The sequence below is a fragment of the Giraffa tippelskirchi genome, chromosome 7 (genome assembly GCF_054371585.1).
Source record: "Giraffa tippelskirchi isolate mGirTip1 chromosome 7, T2T-mGirTip1v1.2.pri, whole genome shotgun sequence".
In the NCBI taxonomy this organism is placed as follows: Eukaryota; Metazoa; Chordata; class Mammalia; order Artiodactyla; family Giraffidae; genus Giraffa; species Giraffa tippelskirchi.
Window position 1 is genome coordinate 25664141 of NC_137281.1, and position 19772 is coordinate 25683912.

The 19772-nt window shown below is 42.7% G+C and overlaps 2 protein-coding genes across 5 annotated transcripts in view; both read right to left on the minus strand.

Annotated features, from left to right (window-relative positions):
• The window catches only part of TANGO6 (transport and golgi organization 6 homolog), a 184672-nt gene extending 182313 nt beyond the window's left edge, over window positions 1–2359 (minus strand). For 2 of the 4 annotated variants that reach the window (XM_081512688.1, XM_081512687.1), the window contains exon 1: window positions 2195–2310. Coding sequence is in view for 2 of the 4 variants with exons in the window: in XM_081512685.1 (XP_081368811.1) it covers window positions 2195–2327 (133 nt within the window). In the remaining 2 variants the exon portion in view is untranslated. Of the gene's footprint in view, window positions 1–2194 lie in introns of all 4 variants that reach the window. The other 2 variants (XM_081512685.1, XM_081512686.1) reach the window with 2 other exon arrangements.
• Window positions 2360–5124: 2765 nt separating this feature from the next.
• CDH1 (cadherin 1) overlaps window positions 5125–19772 on the minus strand; it is a 105144-nt gene continuing 90496 nt past the window's right edge. The window contains exons 12-19 of the mRNA XM_081512815.1: window positions 19331–19513; window positions 17016–17260; window positions 13691–13836; window positions 11228–11452; window positions 10674–10904; window positions 9848–9978; window positions 9011–9154; window positions 5125–7129 (exon numbers count right to left, since the gene is read on the minus strand). Of these exons, the coding sequence (XP_081368941.1) occupies window positions 6920–7129; window positions 9011–9154; window positions 9848–9978; window positions 10674–10904; window positions 11228–11452; window positions 13691–13836; window positions 17016–17260; window positions 19331–19513 (1515 nt within the window). The 3' untranslated portion in view covers window positions 5125–6919. The remainder of the gene's footprint in view (window positions 7130–9010; window positions 9155–9847; window positions 9979–10673; window positions 10905–11227; window positions 11453–13690; window positions 13837–17015; window positions 17261–19330; window positions 19514–19772) is intronic.

A 19772-nucleotide genomic window follows, 5' to 3' on the forward strand; every position in this document is an offset into this window, starting at 1 on the left:
CCTTCCTTTCTGTCTATTCAATTTCCATCTAGACTGAATTCTCCTTCCTCTTGTATCCTTCCACAGCTCCATCCTCAGATAACTCCTTCACTAACTAACCAACTGCTACCTGTACCCTCCATTCACCACTAGTATTAATATTATCTGCTATGTTGAATATCTTTGGCCTATATGTGGAGTGGGGCTTCCTCATGGGCTCAGCAGTAAAGAACTGTCTCCTGCAATGCAGGAGACACAGGAGACCCCGAATCGATCCCTGGGTCGGGAAGATCTCCTAGAGGAGGAAATGGCAACCCACTCCAGTATTCTTGCCTTGGAAATACCACTGACAGAGGAGCCTGGCAGGCTACAGTCCAAAGAGTCGCAAAGAATTGGACACAGCTGAGCGACTGAGCACACTATATTTGGAATACCATCTCCCCAAACAAGATACTTGAGAGCACAAGCTGTTAAATAATATTTCTATCTCCAAAATCTCTGAAGACAGAATACTACATACAGTTGACTCTCAGTAGATATTATCTCAAAAGTAGTCGATTGAAAGACCAAAAGAAGTTAAACTAGCTGGAGGTACTTTTAGCAAATACTTTCATCTTGTCTCAACATCCTCTGTCCATCAGGAACATATGAATACTTATTATGCACAGGTATTTTTGTACTTCCTTCAGCAACTGATATGATAAAAGAAAAACAGAAAGATTCACACAATATAACCTATCTGTGCAAAATAATATCATTTTACCAAATTATTCTTTCTCAAATAATAATGCTTGATTTCTCTTAAGCTAAAGGAGTACATGCAGTAACTCCACCGCATACGCTGAGAGTTAGAGAGGGTTTCCAAAAACGAAGCATATGTGCTTTGCGACAGATGACTACTTCCAGACTGTTTAACTTATTTAATCCCTTTTCTCAGTAATGTTCTACATAGTTGCAGTTGCTAGACAAGCAACCTCTCCACTAACAAGTTAAAAATGTAGTTTGCAGTTTAATTCTTCACTGTGGCAAAGTAGTATATATAGTTCCATACTACAGTTGAAGGCATCTGAAATTCAAATCCTAACTCTACCACTTAGGCGACTGGCATTGGGCGATTTCCAATGTTACCTGAGCCTTGGTTCCTTCATCTGTAAAATGGAATGCAAGTAACACCTATATCATGGAATTGTGAGGATAAAGAGATCCATACTTAAACAGCACACTATAGGGGCTGACACTTAGCAGGCACTCAAATACTATTTTTTTTTCCTTTTTGCTCACACTTCTCAGCTTGTTGGATCTTAGTGCCCCCACCAGGGACTGACTCGGGCCCTCCACAGTGAAAGCAGGGAGTCCTAACCACTGGACTGGCAGGGAATTCCCCCTACTTGCTTTCACTTGCCCCTAGTATGATATACTTAATGTTTCCTGACTTTTTGCAGTTTGGGGTGGAGGTGGGGAAATCTCAAAATCTGAGACTGGGAACATAATCTTCCCGTACCTTACCTTCCTCACCCTACAAACCCCCTCCTCCAAATTGTACACTCTAAAGTAGGGCCCTATTTCTTGTGTATCTTCCCCAAATCTCCAGATAACATTAGAGGCTCCATACTGAATAATCTGCCTTGGTCTGACAAGAGGGTTCGGTAGACTTTGTTTCTAAGTTCGTGTTCTGCCTCTAATCTGACCATCTGATCTTGGTCAGGTTATGTATTCTCTTTGATGAGTTGGGGGTGTCCTCAGGAGTAAAAGGAGAGTGCCAGGCTACACCACTCCCAAGGTCCCTTCTGATTCTAAACTGGGAAAGATGAAAAGTGACTGTAAATCCCTAAATCCTCTCCCCAAAACGCAGTTCAAACATCACTGCTTCCTTTCTCTGGACTCCTTGGCACTCGGTACAAATGTCCAGTGTCCACATCAGACCCTGCGCCCTCAAGAGGCTGGGACCTCTCTGAGGAAGCTCTGGGAGACTCTCTGAGGCTGTGGCTGCAGTCCCCGCAGAGCTGCGGTGAGGACGGATGAAAACACGTACCCACGGTGCTTACTTAACACAGTGCCTGGCCCAACGTAACCGCTCGAGATACTTCGGCTCGTATCAATATTCAACGGTTCCCATCCCTCCTTGAACCTCGGTTTCCTCAAGGGTAAAATGACGCTGGACAGACCCTGCCCAAAGGCCCCAGGTGCAGCCCGGCGCCAAATTCCGTCCTCTCACCTCCCGGGCTCAGCAGCAGCTTCAACGCCTCCAAAATCTGCTCCAGACCACACTTTTCCAGAACCCTGCTGCAAGCAGCCTCACTGACCGCCGCCATGACTGAAGCGCAAAGCTCCACTGGCGACCTGCGCATGCGCCTCAGCGGACCGGCGCCGCCGCCGGGTGGCGTGTGGCGGACGCACTAGGGGCGGGATCGACTTGGCTGGGAACGCCCCCTTTGGGAAAAAATGCTCTTCTCTTGCCACCTGTATTTCCCTGGGGTAGGGGAAGTAAAAGTAGCTAACGCAAACTGTCAACCTGCGCGATTTGAGAAACTCAACGTGATTAACTTCTGTATAAAGGATGAGAAGTAGTTTATAAAATAATATGAGTTTTATTCAGTATGAAAACATTTGGTCACCGAAACACTGAAGTAGTGAAGTAATCAGATGCTGCACCTTCTTATAATGAAGTTTGGTATGTAAAATAATATTCCGTTGTTGAATTTCTTCACTAGTGATATTTAAAAATAACTACTAAACACACACACCGATTGCAAATAGCTGCAAATATTGTTCTTGATGATATGATTTCTTAAATGGACTAGGTACAGCTCCCAATAAAAGCTCTATCTTTGCTATATTCACAGACATTCCTGGAAAATTCAGTGTTTGTTAAAATCGTGCCAAATCAAAATTGTGTTAATATGTAAAACAGAATGGGTAGGAGATATATCATCAGAAACAGCTTTTCACTTACAGGAATCTTGGTGAGACATTCAAAATTCATGTTGTCTGAAAGTTCAGTTCAGTTCAGTCGCTCAGTCGTGTCTGACTCTTTGCGACCCCATGAATTGCAGCACGCCAGGCCTCTCTGTCCATTACCAACTCCCGGAGTCTACCCAAACCCATGTCCATCGAATCAGTGATGCCATCCAACCATCTCATCCTCTGTCGTCCCCTTCTCCTCCTGCCCCCAATCCTACCTAGCATTAGGGTCCATTCCAATGAGTCAACTCTTCGCATGACGTGGCTAAAGTATTGGAGTTTCAGCTTCAACATCAGTCCTTCCAATGAACACCCAGGATTGATCTCCTTTAGGATGGATCTCCTTGCAGTCCAAGAGTCTTCTCCAACACCACAGTTCAAAAGCATCAATTCTGCGGCGCTCAGCTTTCTTCACCGTCCAACTCTCACATCCATACATGACCACTGGAAAAACCATAGCCTTGACTAGACGGACTTTTGCTGGCAAAGTAATGTCTCTGCTTTTCAATATGCTATCTAGGTTGGCCATAACCTTCCTTCCAAAGAGTAAGCGTCTTTTAATTTCATGGCTGCAATCACCATCAGCAGTGATTTTAGAGCCCGCAAAAATAAAGTTTGACACTGTTTCCACTGTTTCCCCATCTATTTCCCATGAAGTGATGGGACCACATGCCGTGATCTTAGTTTTCTGAACGTTGAGCTTTAAGCCAACTTTTTCACTCTCCTCTTTCACTTTCATTAAGAGGCTCTTTAGTTCTTCTTCACTTTCTGCCATAAGGGTGGTGTCATCTGCATATCTGAGGTTATTGATATTTCTCCCGGCAATCTTGATTCCAGCTTGTGTTTCTTCCAGCCCAGCGTTTCTCAGGATGTACTCTGCATAGAAGTTAAATAAGCAGGGTGACAATATACAGCCTTGACGTATTCCTTTCCCTATTTGGAACCAGTCTGTTGTTCCATGTCCAGTTCTAACTGTTGCTTCCTGACCTGCATACAGGTTTCTCAAGACAGGTCAGATGGTCTGGTATTCCCATCTCTTTCAGAATTTTCCAGTTTATTGTGATCCACACAGTCAAAGGCTTTGGCATAGTCAATAAAGCAGAAATAGATGTTTTTCTGGAACTCTCTTGCTTTTTCGATGATCCAGTGGATATTGGCAATTTGATCTCTGGTTCCTCTGCCTTTTCTAAAATCAGCTTGAACATCTGGAAGTTCACGGTTCACGTATTGCTGAAGCCTGGCTTGGAGAATTTTGAGCATTACTTTACTAGCGTGTGAGATGAATGCAATTGTGCGGTAGTTTGAGCATTCTTTGGCATGCTACAAATCCGGGACAATGTTTCTGAGGGCAAGACTAGCGTGCCTGCCTCTCCTTTCATTAAGTCAGTAACCTCGCCTACCATTGTCACAACCGGCTCCAACACCCACTCTGTGAGACTGTTCCCAAGAGGCTGTCCTACTTCTCTTTGAGATCCCTTGAGTTAGCCTGAGGTCATGACTGATAACTGCTCTTCAGTACTTAGCTGCTGAAAGCCTTGGGAAATGGGATGTGCTCCATATGCAAGACCATGCCACTGGGGGAAGAAATGGTTCATTTAACTCTCTCCTCAGTGAGTCAGGCCCCTTCCTAGTCACTCCCATTTCTCTGGACTCCAGGCCTATGCCATCAGCCATTTCCTGCTCTCTAAAGGTAACAGAATCATTTTCAAGAGGCTATCTTGGGGAGTCAAAGTGATACTGTTCTCAAGTATTTAGCAATGTATGCCACAGAGGGGATGCTTAATAAATTGCACCTGGACCTTCCTCATCTCTTCCTTAAATAAAACCTACTGAAACATCTTTCAATTGGAAACTACATTTTTCAAAAAATATTTATTTGGCTGCACAAGGTCTTAGTTGTGGCAGGTGGGATCTTTAGTTGCAGTATGTGGGATCTAGTCTCCTGACCAGGGATCAAACTCAAGCCTCCTGCATTGGCAGCACGGAGTGTTAGCCACTGGACCGCCAGGGAAACCCCAGCTTTCTTTCCATCCCTCAGTGCAACCCACAGTAGCTTCCCCCTGACAAAGAGATTTTATTGGTTTCAACCACATGCCACATGGATGGATATCCTTCAAATAAACTGACCTTAGAAACATAGTTTCCCCTTCCCCCTATTCAGTCCAAAAGAATGACACAAAGTTCAGGAGTAGACATTTTAATATGAAGCTTTTCTCTCCATGTTTCAAATAAGCTTACCTACCATTTGTCCGACCTAGAGTTGTGCAATCAAATAAAAGAAGTTTGACAATGGTGTAACAAAATTCTTTAATAAAATTTATAAAAAACAAATATTTAAGAATAATTTTTGCAGCTTGAATTGCTTTCCTTTTCCACTCCCAAAGAAAATACAAAATTATCTGCACCCACACACATATACACTCAAAACTACAGTGACATTCTCTACGTAGAACTACATTAGAGTTTAAATTGCTGAAAAATCAAGACAGTTCTAAGTGGTTGAGAGATGTTCCTTTTCTTCTAAAAACAGTTAATAGATAGGGAAGTAATTTAGATAAAATTCTTGTCTATGGTTGTCAAAAGTTTCTTAAAAGATGCATTTCAACTAAAAGAAGATCCAAATTAATGCACTCCCTACCCTCACCTTCCTTTGCTAACACCCTTTCAGCGAGTGTTTTTATTCCTCTGTTTCCTTTCAAATTGGATTTGAAAAATATTCTCAAGTTTCATAGCTGGAATTTGGGGCAAATGTGTCCAGACCAGCTAGTATTTTCTATAAATATCAACAAAAGCAGGCTCAGGGATTCTGTGCTTTGAGCCCAAGGATCCTGGCAAGAAACACACGTTGAGATTCCTCTAGTTCAGAATTTCCAGGGGGTGGAGGTAGAGCCACCTCAACTGTCCTCAGCCTCAGTTGGCTCAATTGCCAGCCTCAGTGACAATTGCCCCTGCCATCTCCAAGCCCATTTTTCATATTTGCCCTCTGCTGTGCCCTCTTGCCAGCTTCTGTCTTTGGCTACAGCACTTTAGGCACTATTCTAAGTCCTGGAATATATCACTCTTTCGTTTTAGAGATAAATAAACATAAGAAGTCTAGAAGTGGGACTTCTCTGGTGGTCCAGTGGTTAAGAATCCTTGATTTCCCTGTAAGGGATGCAGGTCTGATCCCTAGTCAGGGAACTAAGATACCCCCACGTCCTGCAGTGTGGTCAAAAAAAAAAAAAAGTTCAGTGGCACCTGAAACTCACCACCTTTTCTGGCCCAGCCTCCCTATTTAGAACCAAAGTACCTTGTAATGACATTCACATGACCAACATCCTTACTCAGAATAAGTTAACTGGATAGATGCCCATTACAAGTTACTACTCAGAAGATAAAAATGAAAAACCGTTAAGCCGTTATGGTCTTAAGAGTACACAATACCCACTCAGTACATGGCCAGCCTAAGACATAATCCTCTTTCCCTAAAAGGGCCCAATAATGTCTGCATCAGAGAAATGTAATAGAATTCAGAAGGAGTAAGAGTGGATCTCAGAACACAGGACATCAGTGCAGTGATGAGAGGAACAAAAGCACACAATTTTTATATATATATATATATACACACACAATAGGGAAATTGACCCCTCCCATTCCTTTTAAAACTGAGACAAAGCCCTTAAGGAAACCTGCAAGTTCCTAGCAGAAACTTCTGAGACTGAAACCATTCTTTTTAAGTATTAAAATTTAGGGGTCTTTTGGACATCATCACCACATCAAGAGTGATGAAAGGAAAAAGATTCAAGGAATAAGTAAATCGTTCTAGTACACAGATTAGATCTATAAAGTGGAAATCAGGACTATGCTATCACTGATCAGTCTCTTCTCCAGAAACATATCCCAAGTGAAGGGAGCTGGCAAACAACCAGGAGTATGATTCCCGCATTTTCCATCACACACGTGTAGGGACCCATCTCTCTTCCCATCAGTCTTGAGTCCCTTAGTCATCCTCGCCACCTCCATACATGTCCGCCAGCTTCTTAAAGCGATTGCCCCATTCATTCAGGTAGTCATAGTCCTGATCTTGGTCTGACTCTGAGGAGTTCAGGGAGCTCAGACTAGCAGCTTCGGAACCACTTCCTTCATAATCAAACACCAGCAGAGAGTCATAGGGTGGGGCAGTGGGGTCACTATCAGCTGCCTTCAGGTTCTAAAGAAAGAAGACAATAGGATCTTTTATTGAGAGGAATTGCACACCTGTCATCTTAAGCAAAATACCTTCTCTTGGTGAATAAAGCAAAATGTTAACACAAAACAATGCAACTATCCTGCAGAACGCCAGGGGCAATGAACACCAACAAAGTAAATTTAATACAGCCTGGAACAGAAGATGGTCATGATATATTTCTAATGAAAGGAGAAAGTATGTAGTGGAATGTTTAAAGTGGTAAATTACATGCAGGCAGGGGAGATGAGCACCAGCCAATCCAAATGGACAGAGACTAAAAACAGTCATACAGGATAGTCTTGTGTGCGTGCTAAGTCGCTTCAGTCGTGTCCAACTCTTTGTGACCCACCGGGCTCCTCTGTCCATGAGATTCTCTGTCCATAGGATTTGCATTCTTTTCTTTATATACATTTTCGTAATTTATATTTTTAAAATAGCAAACATTTTATTTTCGTAATTAAGAAGCAGCTACAAGCACAAATAAACATAAATGGAGGAAAAGACCTGATTCAGATGTATCTAAAGGGATGGTTTAAACTGGCCCTTCCTGTTCTCAGTTTTCTGTAAGACCCAGTGCTAGTGTGGATCTGGCTTGGTCATGTCCAACACAGCTGTGCTTTTAGAGTCCCTGGTGATGACAACTAAAGCTAAAGCTTTCTAGCCCCAGCCATGAAGACTCACTGAAGGCCAGTGGACCGTCAGACCAGCCCTGAAAATCATTCCAGTGACCAAGCAAGTAATCAGGTAACATAGTTTAAGGAAACAGATCCCACTGGACTATTATTTTCCCTGGTTCTTTGCTTAATCCCACCATTTCTTCCTCATCCTGCTGCTGCTGCTGCAGTCGCTTCAGTTGTGTCCGACTCTATGCGACCCCACAGACGGTAGCCCACCAGGCTTCCCTGTCCCTGGGATTCTCCAGGCAAGAACACTGGAGTGGGTTGCCATTTCCTTCTCCAATGCATGAAAGTAAAAAGTGAAAGTGAAGTCGCTCAGTCGTGTCCGACTCTTCGCGACCCCATGGACTGAAGCCTACCAGGCTCCTCCGTCCATGGGATTCTCCAGGCAAGAGTACTGGAGTGGGTTGCCATTTCCTTCCTCATCCTACCTGAAGCTAATTAACTTAAAAGTCCTGACTAACAACCTGTAGGATGAATTTCTTTCTTGCCTAACAGTTTGCTAGAAAGATTTTGGTCCTCTGTTCTGCCCTTCCTACTTCTTGAATGGAAAACAGGCCCAAAGCCTGGAAGCGTGGCAGCCATCTTGTGATCATGAGGCAACAAGCATGAGAACAAGGATCTACATACTTAGATCATGCAGCAGAAACATAGAAAAGGTTGATGCTCAAGTCTAGACTACTTAACTCAGTCTTCTATTTGCACAAGGTATCATATCTATTTAAGCTTCTGGTATTTATAGCTGAATGCATTTTTGATGTGTACAGAATGGAAGCTATTTTTCTGGTCCTCGAGTAGCCTTGCGATTACACATTTAATATTACATCCCAGTGCAATGCAGGGAAAGAGACCCATTAGTGAAACCAAACTGAATCTACTTTGAATCTCTTTTTCCTTCCTAATTCTATTAAATCCTTTCAAACAATTCTCAGTTTTTCAGTATGGACTTTGCAAATTCCCAAAGACTAATTCAAAGTGCTATTAGTTCTGAAATTTACATGAGGCACAAATTAAAAAAAAAAAAAAAAAAAGGTGGGAGGAAGGGAGGTAGCTCGAGGATCATGCAAGATGAAAACACGGTAAAGGAAAGAACCTAAAAGACCTTTTCTCACTTTTGACACAACTGCTCCTCTCCAAGTTTACAGATGAGCTTGTTGTGCCTTGACTTTTGACAGTGCTTACTTACTTCATCAATAAAGTTTCCAATTTCATCAGGATTGGCAGGGCGGGGTCGGTACTGGGGCACACTCATGAGGGTTGGTGCCACATCATTGCGAGTCACTTCAGGCCGAGCATCCAGGCCCCTATGTAGCTGGCTCAAGTCAAAGTCCTTTAGAGAAAAAAGTAAAAACAAGGTAAAGAGTAAAATAGAAACAGTCATAAACACAGGGTCATATATGGTTTACATAGTATAGTACTGGATGAGGCCTGCAACTGTCAGCTGTATGATATCTACAACCATGTACCAATGCAATCTGAAATGGCAGGGTTTTTTTTTTCCTGAAATGGTAGTTCTCAACCTATGAGTCTCCAAAATAGCACTGGAAGGAAATATAGCATAAAAGCCTTGTGAGGAACACTTGTGGGAAGAGATGGAGACTGTTTTAAGAACTTTTCAAAGGGTATGATTATTAGATTATTATTCAACAAATATTCACTCCTTTCCCATCGTATCCTCTGTGAAAAGAACAGAAATCCATTCATGTGGAGCTTTATCCTTTGACTTGCTTTGACCAATGGGACATTAAAACATGTGACAGAGGCAAAGGTTAAGTGTACTTTGCCGGGACAAAGAAGGCAGGGATCACATGGAACTTATCTGAGTGCAGGAACAAAATAAATGTTAACAATGTTTATTAATGATGATGGTTAATGACAACATCTATTTTCTTGGGTAAGGTCTTTTAAAAAAAATACACAAAGGGACACGGAACTATTTTACATATCTTCCTTCTCCTAATCATTGCTTCCTCCAAATAAAGAGATTGCCATTAAGCTTTGTCCCATGGTTTTCAACACCTACCTGGTCTTCTTCTCCACCTCCTTCTTCATCATAGTAATACACATTGTCCCGAGTGTCGTCTTCTGGGGGCAGTAAGGGCTCTTTGACCACCCTTCTCCTCCGAACGAGTAGCAGAAGCAGCAGAATAAGGACTGGAGTAGGGAAGAGAGAGATGAGAAAGGCTGTAAGCAGCAGCCGGCACAGACTGGATAGACGGCTGTTAGGCAACTTACATGTCCTCACAACCCTGAAGTTAATACATGCAGCATAACACAGTAGACAATTACATGTGACCTCAAGTGTGGTCTTTAATTGGACCTTAAACCCATCAGTCATTTCTCAAAATCTGGGGCAAAGTACTCCAGGAGCAGAAATGGTCCAGGTAAAGGCCTTACAGCAGGAGCAAATTAGTGTGATTAAGGAAAGGCGAGGTCAGCGTGGTTGTAGCAGGGTCATCGAGGGAGAAAGAAGTTGGGGGGTGGGTGGTCAGCGGAGGGACCTCATGCAGACCTCTGGAGGGACTATGGCTTTGATTCTGAGTGAGTTAGAGCCATTGATGGTTTGTGACCAGGGCTGTGTCAGCCTCAAGGTGATTGATACGTACATATTATTCTTATTCAGTTATGGGGGTGGGGCACAGACTATAAAATCACATAGCACACAATGAAAAAACATCAAAAAATTTAAAAATTGAAAATAAATGACTGCAAAAAAAATAACTTGGCAAACTCCTTATCTTAAGCTTTAAAATCTATTCATTAATTTTCAAGATTTTCATCTGATCTTGGGCTATATACAGTTAACATTGTAGAAGCAAAAGGCTGGAACACTTGCCAGCAGTACTTACTCAGAAAAGCAAGGATGCCTCCGAGGATCCCCAGGATGGCAGGAACTTGCAATCCTGCTTCGGCAAAAGGCGTGGCCTTCCTGCAGTTGCTGACGATCCCATCACAGTCACACACGTGCACATCAAGTGTGGTCACCTGGTCTTTGTTCTGGTTGTCTATGAGCTTGAGATTGATTTTGTGGTCACCCACCTCTAAGGTTTTCTTTGGCTTCAAAATAAGAGACTCACGTTCTGGAGGAAGCAACAAAAATGAGGGGATTGGGAGAGAAAAAGTTCATTCCAGACTAAAATGATTAAGGAACTAGAGACATTCCAAAACCGAGTGAAGATGACAACTATTTGAGCTGCAGCTTAATGGGCAGCATGTCACAGACTCAGATGGGAGAAACACAAAAGGACCTTTGGTTCAATGTCACAAATGTAGAAGGGTCCAGGAAACATGCCTTAAAAGGGATGACAAGTGGATACTGAGAAGCAAAATTCAGAAGGGTGGGGGGAAGGGAAGCAGAGGGTCAGAGCAAAGTTTCCAAAATAAGAAAGACTCCGGTGCCCACCTCGGTCATTGTACTCAACGGTCCAGTTGACACTCGCCCCATGTGTGAGTTCTGCTGTGAAGGGGGAGGTGTTCGGGGGGAGATCGGGATCAATGATGTTGATGATGTGAGGCTCGGGATTCCTCTGGCAGAAGTCCATGGCCCGGGGTTCTGGTATGGGGCCATTGTCATTCACATCATCAAGGAACAGGAGCAGGGTGCCTGTCCCAGTGGCAGGTGGAGAACCTAGTACAGAGGAAATGTCACAGCTCAGGATCACCAATGAATCCCTACTGCCTCCCATTAGACCAAATCCAAATCTTGCTCCAGCTCTTCAGGGCTACAGCACCAAACCCCAAGCTGCCCTCCAGAGCTGCCCATCCTGCCGGTCCCCAGCCATCCTCAACTCCTGGATGGGCAGACCTCTGACTTGCTTATTCCTCACTTTGATAACAGTTACTCAAGTTATTCCTCACACCAAGGACTCCCTCAGTCTTCATATATAACTTTATTCATCCATTAAATTTATCCTCTCTATGCCAGGGTGGGAGGTGGGTAGGGAAGGGAAGGAATGAGATGAGCTTCAGATTAGCAGAGGCAAACTATTACATATAGGATGGGTAAACAACAAGGTCCTACAGTATAGCACAGGGAGCTGTATTCAATATCCTATTGCAAATCACAATGGAAAATAATATGAAAAAGAATATATATGTATATAACTAAGTCACTCTGCTGTACAGAAGAAATTAATACATTATAAGCCAATTATACTTCAATGAAACTTAAAAAATATATATTTTAAACCACTCTAAAAATTTCTCATCACAGGACTTCCCCAGGTGGTCCAGTGGCAAAGAATCTGTGCTCCCAATGCGGGGTTCACAGGTTTGATCCCTGGTCAGGGAACTAGATCCCACATGCCACAATTAAAAACCTGCATGCCACAAGGAAGACTGAAGATCCTACATGCGGAAACTAAGATCTGACGCAGCCAAATAAATAAATTAAAGAAAAAAAAAAAAATTCCTCATCACCCCCTACTCATTCACCTTCTCTGAACTTCCAAGGCTTTAGGGTCATTATCACAGAGTTGAGCCTTTTAAAATCACTGCAAATCGATTTTCAAATAAAATTTGGAGATTTGTACATATTTCTGTTTGTATTTCTTTCACATCCTGACATAGCACTTGGTAATACAAAAGGAAGGTCCTCAAGGAATCACAGGGGAAAAAAGCCCAGAGGAATATATTTCAAATCCATAAATATTTATACCTGGGTGGCTGTAGTGATTTTTTTTAACCTCTTAAAAAAAATTATGAATTAAAGAAATTTACCATTTTAACCATTTTTTAAATGTACAGTTCAATAATGTTGGTATAATCACATGTAGTAAAACAGCTCTCCATAACTTTATCTCACAAAACTGAATTCTGTACCCACTAAACAATTTCTCATTTCCCCTTCCAGTTCCTGGGAACCACCATTCTACTTTGTTCCTATGAATCTGACCACATTAATATCTCATTTAAGTGGAATCACACAGCATTTGTCACTTTGTGACTGGTTTATTTCACTAAGCACAATGTCCATTGGGGAGAGAGAGGGAAAGACACTTAACCAGAGGAACTAGCTGTTCTCTTTACCAGTAATTCCTCTTCTGAATATTTATCTGAGGGAAAGACTTCCCCCCAGAGGCCTGTACAAAGATGTTTACTATCATTCACAGAAATAATGGAGAACTGGAAACAACCCTACTGTTTTTTAGTGTGTGAACGGTTAAATTATGCTATATCCACATAGGGCTTCCCTGGTAGCTCAGCTGGTAAAGAATCATCCACATAACGTTTTACTGAAAAGAGGCAGATCTACAATGTGCCAAGATAGATCTCTGTGTCTTCAAGGCATATATTCAAGGGGAAAAAATTAAAACACGCATATGATAATGGGTTTTTCTGTAATAAAAACAAAGTTAGGCTATAAACCAGACAGTAGTTTTATAACAAACCATATTTCCATATGTATATAAATGTATTCAAATACACAGAGTCTGGAAGGAGCCACACTTTACTAATGGTGATGATAATACAAATAAATGACAGTCCTTACAGAGGATAGAATAGATTAGCAGGCACTCTTCCAAACACTTCTACGTAAATTTAACCTAGATAGGATATTATCATTTTGTCAGATAAAAGAAGTAAGAGACATAAAAATTAGGTAATAAGTTCAAGTTCACACAGGTATTAAGCTTTGGTCCTAGGATCTAAGCCCAGGCCGTCTGGCTCCCATGGGGTTACAGAGCCAGTGGTAAAAAGGAACTTTTGCTTGACCTAAATTCTGTCCACTTTGGACAATTGTTTTGAGAATGCTTTAAGAATGAAAGAAAAATAAAGAACTCATGCCTCCAAAAGGACAGGGGCAAGGAGGTAAGCTATTCAGAAGCGGGAGACGGCAAACACTTGATGGTAGGGGCATCCTCACCATTGTCAGTGGCTATAATGAGGGCCGTGTACGTGCTGTTCTTCACATGCTCGACATCCTCTCTGTCCAACTCAGCCCGAGTGGAAATGGCACCTGTGTCTGGATTAATCTCCAGCCAGTTGGCAGCGTCCCTCCAGATCCGATACCTGGAAAGACACAAGCTCTAGTTTAGAACAGGAACAGCGAACAGCAGATAGCTGAAGAAGGTGAAGGTTCCTCTTTGTTGATATATACTTTGCTTCCCTATTTCATTAAAAAAAAAAAAAGTCACATCTATAGAAATTCTGCCAGAAAGGTTTGAGGACCATCCACGTACCCTTCACCCAGATTCACCGACTGTCAGTATTTTGCCGTATACATAAGTTGATGCACATATAGACATAAATTCTTGTTTTGCTAAACCATTTGAGAATAAGTTGCAGACACCATGTTCCTTTACTGATGAATACTTCAGTTTGTTTTCTCCTAATAACAGAGACATTCTCTTATGTAACTATAATTTGATTTTCAATTTCAGGAAACATCACTTCATACATGGTACATATTCAAACTGTCGGCTTCCTCAGAACTGTCCTTCATAGCATCCCCACTCACCCCTGCCCAATTCAGAATCTAATCCAGGATCAGACACAGCATTTAAATGTCAGATTTCTTTCTTTTCTTTTTAAACAGTTTGTGGCCATGTTTTTTGTTTTGTTTTTAATTTACTTACTTGGCCGCTCCAGGTCTCAGTTGTGGCACTCAGGACCTTTCGTTGCGGTGTGTGGACTCTCTAGCTGTGGAGTGCAGGCTCGTTAGTTGTGGCACTTGGGCTTAGCTGCTCTGCATGTGCCAAGTAGGATCTTAGTTCCCCAACCAGGAATTGAACCCATGTTTCCTGCATTGCAAGGCTGATTCTTAACCACTGGACCACCAGGGAAGTCCCAGACATCACATTTCTTTAGTTTCTCTCAGACCAGTCCCCAAAGGGTACAGTAGTTCTCAACTGGTCACAATATGGCACCCAGCATCTCTGCCATGAGCATCTGGAGATCTGTGTTGACACAGTGACTTGGAGGTGTGTTGCACTATTGGTATTTAATGGGAGGTGCCAGGGAGGGTAAAGTTCCTTCTGGTCTTACACAGTCAAAGATAAATAAATAAATAAAAATGCCAAGAAAATCTTGTTAAGCAGCATCTTATTAGGAATACCAGAATCAGAAGAAACATAAGCATGAGAAACAGATACACTGCCCAGTTACCTATCAGGGTCATGGAAAGGCTCAGAAAGGGAAATAAAGAAATTGAAGGACGAAAGGGTCCTGGATAATCATGGACTTATCCTCAAGACCTAAGAAGTACACAGCAATGAACTACATATACAGAGTGGTCTTTATTCCAGGGGTAAGGGTCTCTGCAAACATTATTAAGACTTGGTCCTTGAACTCCCCTCAAATAGATGCTTTGAACATCTGTTTCGCTACCACAAGCTAAAGTATCCACATAGCCTGGAAAGCATAGAATCCCAGGCTTTACTTGCAAAACAAAAATCCTACAATATCATGTCACTAACATGCCTAGCAAAAATAGTAAGTACTTAATAATGTCTATTCTATTTCTATTTCTATGCAAGTTTCTCTATTTGCCTCAAGGCTGTTTTTTATAGTTGGATTGTTTGAATCTGTCTTCAAGCATAGTCTACACATTACAGTTGGTTGATTTGTCTCTTAATTAATATCCTTAATCTGTGGAAGATTAAGACCCTCACCCTTTTGTCATTATCTGTTGAAGAAACTGGGTCATTGGACATAGAGCTCCCATATTCTGTATTTGACTGACTGCTTCCTTGTGGCATTTAACTTGTTCATTCTCTGCACTGCATCTAAATCAGATCCTAAGGCTTGATTAGATTCTGTTTCAGTTTTAAGTTGTACATGCTGTTGAATCACACTGAGTGGCACGTCGTAGTGGGCTGTCCTTGCTTTTTCAGTAGATGTTAAAATCTATCAGGAGGTTTAGATGATCCCAGCTGAGTTCCTCCATTAAAAACTTCTCATTATCCTTAATCCCATTGCTTTTAGCAGCCGTGAGGATCACTACCTGGAACCTTTACCTGGTCCATCCTGTACCATGCACACGCACAGTTTAAAGGCATTTATGAGTCATTCCAATAAGGCTGCCAGGATAACCTCAAAAGTTGAGGTTGCACTTAAACTCTTCTTGTCCAGTTTACATACAAGTTACAGGCAATGACACTAGAACACAAACACCCCTCCCCTAAACATGAATATTCTCAGTTAATCACTAAACCTGACTCTACTCCGGATTTGCATAACTTTTTCTTAGTAGTTCAGAGCTTTCTGACAGTTTCCTCTAAAGTAAATATTAACTGACAGGAATCTCTCTCTGAGAAGAAGAAGTGGGCATACTGATCAAGGTCTTTGTTATCCCTGGAAAACATGCCCTTACTAACAAGACCCAGATGTGCCCTGCTTGGATTTGTGCTAATGGTCTTCCCTTTGTGCTTCCACCATCGTCACACTGGAGCACCAAGCATGCAATCAGACCCAGCCCTCAAAAGAAGAACGTTCTTTTCCATACACGGCCGCAAGAGTATTGTTGTAGGTTGATTTGTCTGTGTGGTTTCAGCATCTGTGGCTGTGATTTACATTACAGAGGTATCTTCCAAGTTAGAGGAAAAAAAGAAACAGTAAGCTACTTTCAACACAATGCTATGTATATAAATTAAAACCACATTCCTTATTACACTTTGTGAGAGAAGCACAGTAAATCTACAATGGCTGACTATGGAAGAAATGGAAAAGGTGTGGGAAATGGGGGCAAAAAGCAGACAAAAAAAAAAAAATAAGCCAGGGACTTCCTTGGTGGTTCAGTGGTTAAGAATCTGCCTTCCAACGCAAGTGACACAATTTGATCCCTGGTTGGGGAACTAAGATCCCACATGCTGTGGGGCAACTAAGTCCATGCACCCCAACTAGAGAAGCCCACACAACGCAGTGAAAGATTTCACATATGACGTATACGTATGACTGAGTCCCTTCACTGTTCACCTGAAACTATCACAACATTGTTAATCGGCTATACCCCAATGCAAAATAAAAAGTTAAAAAAAAAAAAAAAGATTCCACATGTGCAACAAAGATCCTATGTATTGTAACTAAGACCTGATGCAGCCAAATAAATATTTAATAAATAAGCAAGCAAGTCAAAGAGAAAGGTCTTACACAGACAAACGATGATAAAATGTCACGAACAAAATAGTTTAGATACATACATATGCACACACCCAGTTGCTCCAAGTCTATGCAAAGCCCCTCACACTTACGTGATCTTCTGTTCCATAAACGTGTCTGGCTCCCGGGCGGTATAGGATGTGATCTCCAGGCCCACGCCGAAGTCCTCGGGCACTTCCACTCTCTTTTGAGGAGGCACAAAGATGGGGGCTTCATTCACATCTATCACATCCACAGTGACGGTGGCTGTGGAAGTGGGGAGAGTGACTTCAAAGGGGGCCACATTTGTCACCGCCACGTACAGGATGTACTGCTGCTTGGCCTCAAAATCCAAGCCCTAAAGAACAGAACAACCAAGTTTAAAAAAATACATTCTATGTTAAAAAAAACACATACACATTAAATCCTTTTTGGTTAGCAATATATCAGTGGTTCTGAAATATGGCTGTAGTAAGAATTAACTTGAGGGACTTCCCTGCTGATTCAGTGGCAGAGGCTCTGAGCTCCCAGTGCAGGGGGCCTGGGTCCAATCCGTGATTAGGGAATGAGATCCCACATGCCACAACTAAGACCCAGCACAGCCAAATAAATTTAAAAAATTTTATAAAGGAAAAGAATTAACTTGAGAACTTTTTTTTTGGCCATGCAGCTTGTGGGATATTGGTTCCCCCATCAGGGACTGAACCTGGGCCCTTGGCAGCGAGAGCACAGAATCCTAGGCATTGGACTGCCAAGAAATTCCCTTGAGAACTTTTAAAGAAAACAGATGCCTGGGTCCTAACCCCAGAGCCAGTGAATAGGAATCTCTGAGGCTGGGGTCTGGATGCTGGTATTTTTAAAAAGCTCCCAATGACTAATATGCAACCGGATTCACGGTGAGGTCCCCAGGAAGAGAATAAAGATGAATTACATGAAATCTCAAGTGGGAAGCCTCTGTTAATAAACATAGCCCACTGAGTCATTTACTAACCCAAGACCAGTAAGAATGTTCATATCCTATGCTGACAAGCTGTTTGCATGGCAGCAGATAGACAGACAACCCTGCCTGCCATCTCTTTAACCCCAGTAAGTTTAGTGGCAAAAACATGAAGTTCAGAACCAGTCAGCAGTGGGCTCAAATCCTGGCCAGGACATTTCCCAGCTGTGTGATTTAAGCAATTTGACCTCAGGGTCTGTTTCCACATATAAATAGGTAGGAAGAGAAACTATCTTGCAGAGGCCTCAAAACAAGGAATAAACTGGAACTTTTATGAAGGACCTTGTACATGAAGGGAACTCAAATGACGACCTTCTTTCTTTTTTTGACAGAGTAACATGAGAAAACCTTGACATCAAATGTTTAGTGGGAGAAAAGACTATGTACTAAGTGATTCAGAAATGAAGCAGCTCCTCACTTGCTCAAGGGGAGGTCAAACCTCTGGGGCTAATCCTGGCATTCGCTAACTCTTTGACTAACTTCAAGAAGGAAATCACTCAGCTTCTTAGGGTTTGAGTTCCCTAGACATTTTTCACAGGCATATCTGTCCCACTTCTAAAGTCATCTAGCAAAATAGCAGTAACCATAAATCATTTTTCTTCTCAACTGTAAAACAATTGGGGGGGAAATGGCCAAATGTTTCAGACAAAGAGTGTATTAAAAGAGACAGATATGTATGGCTAAGTCTCTTCGTTGTTCACCTGAAGCTACCAAATACTATTTATTGGCTATACCCCAATACAAAATAAGCCAGCTTTAAAAAAAATTGTAGTTTTAAAAATGGTATTTCCTGGGGAATTTCCTGGTAGTCCAGTAGTTAGGACCCTAGGCTCTCACTGCCAAGGGCCCAGGTTCAACCCCTCGTCAGGGAACTAAAATCCCACAAGTCATGAGGTGTGGGCAAAAAAAAAAAAAAAAAAAAAGCACATAGAGTGCTATGTGGGAGCTTCCTGACTTCCCACATGAGCCCAAAGAGTCAATGCTGCTGCTGCTGCTGCTGCTGCTGCTGCTAAGTCGCTTCAGTCATGTCCGACTCTGTGCGACCCCATAGACGGCAGCCCACCAAGCTCCGCCATCCCCGGGATTCTCCAGGCAAGAATACTGGAGTGGGTTGCCATTTCCTTCTCCAGTGCATGAAAGGGAAAAGTGAAAGTGAAGTCGCTCAGTTGTGTCCGACTCTTAGTGACCCCATGGACTGTAGCCTACCAGGCTCCTCCATCCATGGTATTTTCCAGGCAAGAGTACTGGAGTGGGGTGCCATTGCCTTCTCCACAAAGAGTCACTGCAAACCCCAAATGGCCCACTGGAAACTGGGAGAGCCATCTACCCCCACTCCACCCAGGCCATGCCCGACTACACTGGAGAAGGTATCAGGGACAAGGGTCATTGGCTGGGTGGTCAATTTCTGCATCTTGAAGAAACCATACAAACCTTAGCTGTTTTCAGAGTGCCTTCATTGGTGACTGGGTCTGTGACGACGATAAATTGCTTCTCATTATCGTTTAATACTGTGTAAACAGCCTCCCATGCCGGGGTGTTGGGGACGTCAGCATCAGTCACTGTGAGTGTGGTGATGGCCACGTTAGCCTCGTTCTCAGGCACCGAACCCACGTACTGAGGAGCAAAGAAAAGATGGGTCACTTAGGATGTACTCAGACCCAGCAGTGGAGCCAGGATTCAGGGGGCTAAAGGAGTCCTTTCTTGAGCCCAAGCTTTGAGAAGAGTCTTGGAAGAAGTGCCCACTCTACCAGCACGACCCTTATTTCCTGTCAGTGGAGCAGCCGGCACTTAGGTGCCCTGTGAGTGCCTGAAAGAGCCAGGGCCCTGCCTGTCCACACCCCTCAGCACACTATGGCCCAATTGCTGACACTGT